Source organism: Pelecanus crispus, chromosome 2 (genome assembly GCF_030463565.1).
Source record: "Pelecanus crispus isolate bPelCri1 chromosome 2, bPelCri1.pri, whole genome shotgun sequence".
Taxonomy (NCBI): domain Eukaryota; kingdom Metazoa; phylum Chordata; class Aves; order Pelecaniformes; family Pelecanidae; genus Pelecanus; species Pelecanus crispus.
Window position 1 is genome coordinate 72,766,560 of NC_134644.1, and position 12,720 is coordinate 72,779,279.

Sequence of the window (12,720 nt, forward strand, 5' to 3'; positions counted from 1 at the left end):
TACTGTTACAGACATGGTAGCATTCACGGGGTGTCCATGGCAAGGGGCTGGCAGTGGGGGGCTGCAGGGCAGCCCCTCTGAGGAGGGCCCGGGGCTGCCCCGTGCCGGACATGGACGGTTCCAGCTGACTCCAACAGCCCCACCGCGGCGCACGGCTGAGCCCCTCAGCCGCCAGTGGGGGTCTCGGGGAAAGCCTGTGCAAGAACAGGCAAAACGCTGCCTGGCAGCGAGGAAAAAAACATGCGAGAGAAAGCCCTGTGAGCACCAAGGAGAGAGAAGGATGAGGGAAAGGAGGTGCTCCAGGTACCTCAGCAGAGACTCCCCTGCAGCCCCCGGAGAAGGCCGCGGTGAAGCAGGCTGTGCCCCTGCAGCCCCCGGAGAAGGCCGCGGTGAAGCAGGCTGTGCCCCTGCAGCCCCCGGAGAAGGCCGCGGTGAAGCAGGCTGTGCCCCTGCAGCCCCCGGAGAAGGCCGCGCCAGAGCAGGTGGATGCGCCCCGAGGAAGCTGCAGCCCACAGAGAGCCCACGCAGGAGCACGGTTTCTGGCAGTAAACGCACGTAGCCCGTGGGAGACCCACGCCGGAGCAGACTGCGCCTGACGGACCGTGCCCCGTGGAGAGGATCCACGCTGGAGCAGTTCTTGGAGGACTGCAGCCTGTGGGAAGGCCCCAGGCTGGAGCGGGGGAACAGCGTGGGGAAGCAGGAGCGGCAGAGAGGAGCTGGTATGGGCTGACCGCAGCCCCCATTCCCCATCCTCCTGCACCACCCACAGGGAGGAGGTAGAGGAGTCTGGGACGAAAGAGTGAATCTGAGCCTGGGAAGAAGGGGGGTGGGGGGAAGGAAGTTTTATAATTTTCTCTCTGTTTCTCACCATCCTACTCTATTCTTAATCAGCAATAAATTAAATTGATTTTCCCCAAGTTGAGTCTGTTTTGCCCATGACGGTGACTGGTAAGTGATCTCCCTGCCCTGATCGTGACCCATGAGCTTTTCCATCTTATTTTCTCCCCTGTCCTGTTGAGGAGGGGGAGCAAGAGGGGGTCTGGTAGCCAGCCAAGGTCAACCCACCACACAGTGAAATAAATAAAACAACCCATCCAAAACTGTCCCCCGCTTCCTATGTCCTTTCAAAGGACACAGAAACAGGGACTCAGTGAGGCCACAACCCTCCCTCTGATCCTCCTCATGCTGTACTTTGGCACAAACAGTCACTTTCCTGCCAAATGATACTTTTCCTCAAAAAAGAACTCCTGACTCCTCCAATTTTTATTCTTCATTTGGCTTGTCATCAGCTTTGTTAAGTCAAGGCTACTCTTCCCACAATCACAGAAATTGGAGAGAGAGTATTTTATTGACTGTTATCAGCAGATTATAGTGAAATCAAACAGCATGTAAAAATTCTTTTTAATATGCTGGCATTCATATACATAAATATACACACACACACACACTCTTCACTCTAAGGTAGGCAATCCAGTATAAATTCTATACTTTAGCCTATATATAATATAGGGACCATTTATCTGCTCATTTTCATACAGACTGACACTGCAACTATCAACAATCCATAATTACTAACCACATGAGGACAATTTAACAGTTAGCAAATATTGGTTAATGTTTAAACTGGGAATGGATGGGCAACTTCACCAGACAGGTCAACGTGACTGAAATCAAGAAAGGTTATGTGAAGTATAAAATGCTCAACCCTGAAGTAATTTCCTTTGGTTGTTTTCTACAATCAAGTCTAATGACCCATTGTAAAACTATGTTTTGTGAAAGCATTAGACAGACACAATATGGACTAAACTCAATTCAACCTGTGTCCCTCATCTCCCTAAGGCCTAAGCTAAAAGCAGACTGTACACAAATACTCTGGTTCCACACCTCCCACCCCCAGAAAGCTTTATAACATGGAATTTGAGACCTAGCATGTCTAGAAAGGGAGAGGAGGGAGGGAAGAGACCCAAATCTCTGAAGATCTAATTTCAAAACCAAGAAAAGAAGAATTTCTTCATCAAGCAGTTAAAATTCCTCCTTGAAATTACAGAAGAAATGTATTATCTTGCCTACTGTAAACTGTTTGTATCCAAGCTTGTACACACACACTATATTTTTTTTTTTAAAGACAGCTTTTAAAGTGGTTCATAAAATCCTGACTTGAGCAATCACCATAAAGACGTTCTGTAATTCCCAAAGACAAATCTTCATCTTATTAGGAAATGCTATATAGCCCAAACAGCTTTTAAATTCTGTACAAAAATTTTACTTAATGATGGAACACACATCAATTAGAACCCTGCTTTCTCCTAGCTCACAGGCTCTGCAACTCCTTAGCAATACTTTCCTAACATACTACATCATCATAACATGTTACCAGGAAACTAAGCACATAAGTGGAAATGATGTGCCCCAATGATGTAAAAATTGCTATAATCCAGTCTTATAATTTGGGTAATGTGCAGATGAAGCAAGGTTTACTAAACTGTTAAATCAGAGCCTTGCATGATGAAACTGTTCTGTATATCAGGAAGACTGACACACTGGCTACATGATTGTGGTTGTCACTTTGAGAAACCTAATTCTGAGGCTGAGATCAAATTAATTTGTCTAGCTTCTAGTAGGCAGCATAGAGGATTCAGATTATAAATTACAGTATCATAGTAAAAGTACCCAAAGATGCCGCTAGTTAAAATACATCTTGGGACACAGTATAAACATTAATCAGACATGACCTGCATAGAAATACCGCACAGTTACTACAGATCACTTCTGGAAATGACAGTTTACCTGATAATTTACCTGATAATTAGGAAATTTCAAAGTTCTAAGACTCGTGATAAAGCCAGGACGATATAAAAATAAGACATCACAGGGTGTCTTAAAAATTCTCTTTTGCCTGTTAGTGTGATAATAAACATGAGCATCCTTCTTTTCCATTTTGTAATGAAGAAGGATAAAAAGGTAAAGGCACATAAAAAATGTTTATGAGAATTATCTCAATGGAGAGTTGGGAACTGGCAATTACACTGTTTTCAGACAGATGAGGTAAAGACCTACTTCTTGAAACCATCCATTGAACCAGCAGAATGACACTGTTCTGAAGAGGGTTTCCTGACAATGCCCTGAAGACTGAGAACTAAAGCTAGAAGAAACCCCTTCCTATTTCATACAGAGTTCTAAATAATTCCAAGAAAGTAATTTTCTTTGGGAGTGCAGTTAAGCTTTCAAACAAATCCAGCAGGGCAGCCATTTTCCTAGAAAACTGGAAAGACAACTATTAGGAAAAATAAAGGGGGAGGAGGCAAATTCTTTTTACAAAGTTTCCCTTTTTGTAAACTGTGCACTACAAAATTCAAGCATCCAAGACAAATCTACTGTACCCCTTAAGAAAGGGGAACCCAAGGAAAGCTACCAGAGGATAACCACCTCAGAATCTGAACAACTTGGTTAGGCTGACCAATCTACAGAGACAGCTGCCCTACAGAGTGCAGACGCTATGCAGTTTAAACTTAGTCAATTTAAATATTCAGTAGAAACAATTTTTTAAACTTTCAATATATACATAGCCACACTACAAGAGTATACCACCCATACAGCCTTTTGATTTTAAGACAACAGGAGAAGAAAAAACTATCATACAATGATGACAAATATCCAACTTAAAACTTACTAATATCAGCTGGCTATGAATTCAGAATTTGTATTTAATCCCGTCCCACACCACCTCCGTCTCCTGAACCCATATGCAGCTTCAGAAGATGTTACTAATGATGTAGACTTATGAAGACAGAGGTTTACATTTTATTTGGTTTTACATACTTCTACCATGTACCTATTTTACAGTATAAAATATTCTTAACCAACAGTCCTGTTATCTACAGTATTTTACTTCACTTGGATAATGAAAGTTCACAGTTAGACTCTTTCATAAAAGTGAAAAAGAGCTTCACATTCTTCTCCATTAGTGGAAAAGGATTCCCAAATACATAAATTAATGAATTATCTTTAAACAAATTTAAATGAAAGAAATATAAGTAAAACCTCCTATTTTTATGGCTGCCTTTTGCAAAAGTAAGCCATTATCATACTCTATGACCCCTGTCAATTTGTTGATTCTCTTTCCAATTGAAATTCTATTTTCACAGAAGGGTCATCGTTGGAAGGGACCTCTAGAGGCCATCTCATCTAACACCCTTGCTCAAGCAGGGCCACCTAGAAACAGTTGGCCAGGACCATGCCTAGACAGTTTTTTAATATCTCTAAAGAGGGAGACTCCACAACCTCCCTGGGTAACCTGTGCCAGTGCGTAGTCACCCTCACAGTGAAAAAGTGTTTCCTGATGTTCAAAGGGAACCTCCTGTGTTTCAGTTTGTGCCCATTGCCTCTGATCCTGTCACTGGGCACCACTGAAAAGAGCCTGGCTCCGTCCTCTTTGCCCCGGCCCTTCAGGTATTTATATACATTGATAAGATCCCCCCCGAGCCTTCTCTTCTCCAGGCTGAACAGTCCCAGCTCTCTCAGCCTCGCCTATGAGGAGAGATGCTCCAGTCTTAGTCTCTTAACCATCTTCATGGCCCTTCACTGGACTCTCTCCAGTATGCCCCTGTCTCTCTTGCACTGGGGAGCCATTTTTGTCCATTTTCTTCCAATAAAACTTCAGAAATTCTGTGTTCCATTACCTTTTCAGAAATCCCTGAAGGAACGGGCACTATGTACGAAATTCAGCAGCCCACTTATTCCTTTTTATTCAGAACACTTATAGTAACCTAGAAAGAAACCAAAATCTTTCCCAAAATTCACACTTCTTAGTTTAAATGTTCCTTAACATGCCTATGAACATTATTTTCCAGAATTGTATCAATATGTAAAATGTAATCTTAAAATCAATTCAATGAAAAGCATGATTTTAACAATTGCTACTAAGTTGTCTGTCTTCTTTCTAGTCATGTAATATTCAGTCACGATAACCTGAGTAACTATGTTATTGGAAAAGCAGTAATGTCTGGAGTCAGTATAAATATTACAAAGCCCATTTTTGTTCAGGGAGTACATGCTGACCCAGGTTATCATCTTACTCCCTTAAGAATAAATAAAATTCAGGAAAATCAGATAGGGATCTGAAATACTGTGCTGTTGTAAAAACACATGAAGCATCCGCATCTCCAACGTATGATCATAAACACCATGATGTTTCTGGGAAAATAGTTTGGCTTATTTAATAACAAATAGGAATAGGTTGAATATTGGGGACCAGGGCAGTAAAGCCCCTCCCACTGTAAGAGAAGATCAGGTTTGAGACCACCTGAGGAACCTGAACATATGTAAGTCTATGGGACCTGATGAGATGCATCTCAGAGTCATAGAATCATAGAATGCTTTGGGTTGGAAGGGACCTTTAGAGGTCATCCAGCCCAAACCCCCTGCAGTGAGCAGGGACAGCTTTAACTAGATCAGGTTGCTCAGAGCCCCGTCCAACCTGACCTTGGTGTTGCCAGGGATGGGGCCTCTACCACCTCTCTGGGCAACCTGTTCCAGTGCTTCACCACCCTCATTGTAAAAAATTTCTTCCTTATATCTAGTCTAAATCTATTCTTCTTTAGTTTAAATCCGTTATTCCTTGTCCTGTCACAACAGGCCTTGTTAAAAAGAGTCCTGAGGGAATTGGCTGATGTAGCTGCCGAGCCACTCTCCATGGTATTTGAAAAGTCATGGCAGTCAGGTGAAGTCCCTGGTGACTGGAAGAAGGGGAACACTGCACCCATTTTCAAAAAGGGAAGAAAGGAGGACCCTGGGAACTACCAACCTGTCAGCCTCACCTCTGTGCCTGGGAAGGTCATGGAACAGATCCTCCTAGAAGCTATGCTCAAGCACATGGAGGACAGGGAGGGGATTTGACACAGCCAGCATAGCTCCACTAAGCCCAAGTTCTGCCTGACCAACCTAGTGGCCTTCTGTGATGAAGTGACTACATCAGTGGACAAGGGAAGAGCTACAGATGTCGTCTGTCTGGACTTCTGTAAGACTTTTGACACAGTCCCTCACAACATCCTTCTCTCTAAATTGGAGAGATGTGGGTTTGATGGATGGACTATTCACTGGTTGAGGAATTGGTTGGATGATTTAATCCAGAGGGTACTTAGTGGTCAATGGCTTGATGTCCAGATGGAGATCAGTGACAAGTGGTGTCCCCCAGGGGTCCGTACTAGGACCAGTGCTGTTTAATATCTTCCCCAATGACATAGACAGTGGGATTGAGTACACCCGGAGCAAGTTTGCAGATGACACCAAGCTGAGTGGTGCAGTTGACATCCCTGAGGGATGGGCTGCCATCCAGAGGAACCTTTGGACAAGCTTGAGAAGTGGGCCTGTGTGAACCTCATGAGGTTCAACAAGGCCAAGTAAAAGGTCCTGCACCTGGGACAGGGCAACCCCCGATACCAATACAAGCTGGGGGATGAAGGGATTGAGAGCAGCCCTGCGGAGAAGGACTTGGGGGTACTGGTGGATGAAAAGCTGGACATGAGCCGGCAATGTGCGCTCGCAGCCCAGAAAGCCAACTGTATCCTGGGCTGCATCAAAAGAAGAGTGGCCAGCAGGTCGAGGGAGATGATTCTGCTCCTTTGCTCTGCTCTGATGAGACCCCACCTGGAGTACTGCATCCAGCTCTGGGGCCCTCAGCACAAGAAGGACATGGACCTGTTGGATTGGGTTCAGAGGAGGGCCACAAAATGATCCGAGGGATGGAACATCTGCCCTGTGAGCAAAGGCTGAGGGAGTTGGGGTGGTTCAGCCTGGAGAAGAGAAGGCTGCAGGGGGACCTTATTGCAGCCTTTCAGTACTTAAAGGGAGCCTGTAGGAAGGATGGGGACAATCTTTTTAGCAAGGCCTGTTGTGACAGGACAAGGAGTAATGGATTTAAACTAAGGAGGAATAGATTTAGACTGGATGTAAGGAAGAAATTTTTTACAATGAGGGTGGTGAAGCACTGGAACCGGTTACACAGAGAGGCAGTGAAGGCCCCATCCCTGGCAACACTCAAGGTCAGGTTGGACGGGGCTCTGAGCAACCTGATCTAGTTAAAGCTGTCCCTGCTCACTGCAGGGGCGTTGGGCTAGATGATCTCTAAAGGTCCCTTCAAACCCAAAGCATTCTATGTTTCTTCTTTGTACAGTACAGTAGGTTGTACCCCCAAAAAATAGATGCCATGAGGTAACGTCAGACTGGGAAAAGTTTTGGTTGGGAGTACATAAGAGTACAGGTTTCATCTTTTAAAGCATTCAGAGCAATATGAAATCTTAAGGCCTTCAAACCACAAACTCTAGAAGCTTTACACCACACTACACAATTCCTTGATAGAAGCTTTCTTTTCTTCCATTTAAAATTTTGCACTGTTTCTACACTGTCATGCTGTACTTCAAAAACATCATACTCCAGCATTAAAGTTGCAGGCAATGCCTTGTGGACCAGACACTTGTTTATATTGAAAATACAGCCAATTAAACTAAACCTTGTAATTTAAAGCTTCATGGAACAGTAATTTTTATGGCCTGATAAGTAACGGAGACAAACTTAGGTAACCCAGAAAGACCCAGACAAATGTATTTATTTAATAGCAAATGTTTACTTGTCAGGCTGCAGAAGCAATACTGTCTTTTCCCCCCTTCACTGCAAAGTACTGTGTGTACACACACGAACACATCCAGAGAGAATAAGGAACATAGCTACAAAAGAACATTAAACCAGAGGATAATTTATCTGTCCTGCTGAGGAAAGCTCAAGGAAGTGAGCCAAAACATCTGAAAAGAAGAAAACACGAGAGGACTAAACATAAGAAAGTAGAGATATAGCACTGAATTAAGATATCACAGAAACTTTAAACAATCCTCTACACCCACCTACAGTGATTTCTTAATCACCTTAATCACCTTAAGTGATTTCTTGAGGTCTCCCCAGGATCATTCACCTATGAATCCAACAGGCCACAGAGCTCCTGCCAGAAAATATCTCTGAAATTACCACTTACACAAAGCGTACATAGCAAAGCATCACACTGCCCAAACATTTAGCTAGAGGAGAAAGCAAGCATTAGGTAGATAAAGGACATAACAACAGCACTTCTGCTAGCTAATGCCTACATCTTTCAGGCGAGCTGCAATTATTTCAAGTGTGATGCTTACCTTTAATAGTTTCCTCCACAACTTCTACTACACGATCTATCTGCTGAACCTAAAAAAAGTCAGAAGGTCAATATCTAAGTAGTCAACAACTGGACATATTTTATATAAACTCTTCTTTCAAAAGTGTGTTCTTCTGGATTAAGGGGAATAAAGAGTTCGGGGCTATGTTTTTAGCCATTTTTTTTTCTGTGCATCTTGGTTCATCTGCCAAAAAGTAGATGTAAAACTGACAACCTAACTTAAACCAAACTTTGTCCTCAGAAATAGCAAGTTCCTGTAAGTTAGGCAAAAATCACCAGATGGTTAGAAAAGAGGGACCCTCAAAAAGAGTTCAGGTCTTAGCTGCTGTTCATGGTCTGTGAAAGGCAGTAGTCGCTCAGGCAGTCAGCACCCGGGCGGCTCAAACAGCCTCTAAGGGCACCCTCTCCCCAGTCTCAACACCAGAATAGTAGATGCTAGAGAACATAACAAGAAGCTGAGGATATTCTGAGTGGAGATTATAGGGGACAAAATTAAGGAAGTATTGCAGGGGAAAGACACTGGAACATAGGAAGAAATTAAAAATACTGTGGTCAAGTTTAAGGGAACAAAACATTGTCCTGGACTTACTGCAGGCAGCGTTTGGAAATGGAAGGGAAAGCCCCGATGCTTTTCACAAGACCAAATAATATCTAATGACTGTGACATAGCATCTCCAACAAAGACAATGAATTTATGGTTTTGTGTTACATTTGCCAAAATTCACCCATGATGTGATAAATAGTTCAGTTATTTCTTCTTACATAGATTATTCTTTATTTAAAGTTAATGGCCAATATACTACAGAGATTTTGGTATATTAAGTAGAAGGAATCACCATTAACGTTGCAAAATTAAACACTCAGAAATTCTGAAAGTTGGATAAAAGTTGGAGGAAGAACCTCAAATGGCATATTCTATGTAATGTCTACTATATATGCACACATATGCTTACATGTATTGCAGGAAAGCCAAATACAGAAAGCCCTACTTTGCACATTTAAATTAGTTTATAATTTTCCCACAATATTCCTTTTTAAACACTGCTTCTCTAAGCTGTACATTGTATCAAATAGATTTAGTATGAGTTTTTGTAGTCATTTCCTTGGAGTTTCTTTTTCCAGTGTGTTTCAAAAGCAAGCAGAAAAGCCCAAGTTGCAGAGGCTTCAAGAGCAGAACCTGGTCTACCACAAGGAGCCTGGAACTTGGATCCCTTGCATCAAACCCATTAAGTCTCTGTCCCTTTAAACCACTGAGTTTGTAATTTCCTGTAAACACATGTCTGCACAATCATCTCTATTTCACATTCATTTTCCAATCAGTCTAATAGCAGCTAAAAAGAAAAGCTCATCTGTAGTTGTTGTCTGATCTAGAGTTCCCAACTGAAGCCAGTAGGACTCTGGGTGTTGGATCAAGTCCATGTAAAACTGCTTTTTTTTTTTTTTTAACCCTTTTGAAATACAGCCTTTTCTAAACACAAATTTCAGTATATTTACAGTATATTAATTATGAATCCTAGAAATTAAGTTATTTAAGGTGTCACTGGTATTGACATAAAAATAGATTTAAATCCTTTTCTGGATTACAAGCATTCATATTATAGACAATAGTCAATATTTAGCAATGTAACTTGTAAAGAAAGCACATATAAGCATTTGTGGGGAACACATTCATACTTACATACTTGTATACATATCCCTTTTAGATATGTTAAAAAATTATGACCTAAGATACTTACATATAGACTTTCTACTTCTTCATTTAAAAATAAATTTAAAAATGCAACCTGAAAACAGAAGTGTGCATATTTACAACTATAAACACAGAGAACACAGTCTGTGCCAAATACATTGCCTAAAATATTACTGTCACATATCTCAATACTAAACTGGTTAAATTCATAAATCATTTTAAAACAAAAGAAACCTGGTTGGTTCATAACCTGAACTATCTATGATTGCTTTCTGTATTGTACATCTGGGGAATTTTTGCATAGCTCCAAACCCCCTGTTAAATAAAGAAACAGAAGAAAACCAACCGCTATATTATATTTTCACTTTATTGAATAAATTAAATTATTCTGAATATGTCTGTCAAGAAGATCGTTCATGTAAGTAATTAAAATGATTGGTCTGAGAGATAATGAGATCTGCAACTAGAAATTGATGTTTATTCTGCCTTATGTGTTATTTCCCACATTAAGTATTTTTCATTTGAAATTATTGGAAATTGCTTGGCTAAAGCCCCAAGGGCTCAAGAAGAAAATATGGAACGCTTCTAATCTTCATTTATGAAGATGAAAGTATTTTAGTAAAACTGAGGTGAATCTGGAGTGAGAAGAGGAAAGGATTTAGAGGATTCTTGGTTGAAAAAAAGGGAAAAATAAGATGTAAAAAAAAAAAAAAATCAAAGTCATGGTAATGAAATTTTCTTGGGTATACAGAGGCCTGCAGGCTTCCTTTCCCCACATCTCACTTACCTTACCTCTTGCACATTTACCTGAGATTTTGTACTCTGTAGAGTAGAAGTCAGTGAGCCTCAGACCAAAGAAAGCTATCTAGAAAAGTGCCTCCATGAACCTATCATTAAAGTAAGAGAAACTTTCTGACATTCTCTTCAGGAAAGCACCAAGGCCTTTGCAAAGACCCTACATTGTCATCTGGGAAGACACAACCTCGTACAACATTTACGGTTAAATAAATGTACTTTCAGTTTAGTGCATCCACTTACATACCGACAGAAGCATTTTGTGGGTAAAGATATTTTGGACCAATCTCCTTCTGAAGTGATAGGACCAACACAAAACAGGAGAGATGGCCTTCAGATGTCTCTTACAACCAAAGCCAGGTAAAAAGTGCTGAACTTCATAAAAGCAAACAGCTCTTTTTAGTGAAGACACCCAATGTCTTAATGGTCTTTTCTGAGAGAGAAGCCTCTGCGTGCTTGTCTGTGTGGCTGCAGCCATGATAAGAAAATAGAGGGTTGTTCTGAAAACAAGCAATTCATGAACATCCAATATTTTCTGGAGGACACAGGCTGCCTTTTAGTGGAGTCTGCTGCATGGGCATCTAAGGCACCACAGAACGGCTGTTTGGTTCAAGCTGCACCACTGAAGAAGCCAAGGAACGATCTGGTCCAGCTTTGCATTGCAAAAAAGGTGGGAATACATAAGGCTTCTTGGCAGTCTATGTCACAAAAGAAAGGTTTTTTTTTCTCTCCTCTTAATACAGGCCAGAGATAATTTCAGAGGGAGTCAGGAAGCATATTTACCTCAGAGGCACACTGCCCTTTGCCAGCTGTCACAGCGCTCATGCTTTCTGGAGTTATGCCGCTGCCTATTACATAATGGCTACTCTGGTCCCATTTGAAGAGGATTAAATCCTACAAAGCTAGCCATTTAAATTCCTTCAGAAAATACCTCCTTATATTATGACTTGAACTTTCTCTGTCTCAGAAGAAAGTACCTACCAGGTGATTTGAAAAAAAAAAAAAAAAAAAAATCACTAGGAGTTGGGAAGCATCAAATCAGTTTCCCTCAACTTATCTTTTGATTCTCAGTGCAGTGATACATCAACACATGTGAGTGTAGAATACATCACACTCTTTGTTGTCTCCAAATCATAAGATCGCAGAATAACTCCTGCGCCTGACATGCCATTTCTTGCAAGTGGTCACAAGGGATCCGCATCACCTGGCTGATGACTGTTGTTTCTGCTGGGGGACTGGGATTAATCTGGTGGAATCAACAGCAAATAAAACCAAACCAGAGACAAAGAATGAGATCTCCAACACTTGCCATCAGTCTTCTGGCCAAGAAGTTTGTGGTTTCACCCTCTGTGACGAGTCTCAGCTCTCACAGCTACTGACACAGTTACCACCACTGGTTAGAAATGGCAGCTAGGTCCTTGTCACAGCCAGCCTTCTCAGGGACCCTCTCCCAGAGGGAATGCAGTTGCTCACCAGAGCCCGCTTCCTTTCAGCACGGAAGGAAACGTCTTTCCACCACAGAAGGTCTGAAGGTTAAAGCTTCTCTGATGTTGACAGGACAGTGACAACTCTCTCAAGAAATTACTCCCAAAGCCTCCCCTGACTGCCCTTCCCTTGGCACAGTGACTGAGTTTCCCAGAGAGAGAAATTTCTCAGAGGCAACACAAGCAGTGTGTAAGCACATCCCGTATCAGAAAGGGACTATCAAAAAAAAAAAAAAGATCTTGAAGCCAGTGAAGGAGGGACAAAGACCAGAAATATTGGAGACTAGAAATGCTTATTGAAAAAACATTGCAAACCAAAGAAAACCTTAGCCAGTGGTTGAGAGAAACTGAGGACAGGGGACCCACAATATAGGAAGGGGCTGCAGCTTGCTTGCCCAGCACGAGGCTACGGCTGAAGCAAACATCAGCAGTACTCAGCTGCTTATGAACAGCCTGGGAGCCAGCAAGCATAAATACATATACATAACCGCTTGAAGTAAAAAAATCTTTTTTTCTCATCTAGGGAAAACCCTAGACATCTTTGATTTTCGTTC

The 12,720-nt window shown here is 41.9% G+C and overlaps 1 protein-coding gene across 1 annotated transcript in view; it reads right to left on the reverse strand.

The window, feature by feature from the left end:
• The window catches only part of CDKAL1 (CDKAL1 threonylcarbamoyladenosine tRNA methylthiotransferase), a 432,229-nt gene that overhangs the window by 281,111 nt on the left and 138,398 nt on the right, over positions 1 to 12,720 (reverse strand). Inside the window, exon 7 of the mRNA XM_075704904.1 lies at positions 8,178 to 8,226. Coding sequence (XP_075561019.1) covers positions 8,178 to 8,226 — 49 coding nt within the window. The remainder of the gene's footprint in view (positions 1 to 8,177; positions 8,227 to 12,720) is intronic.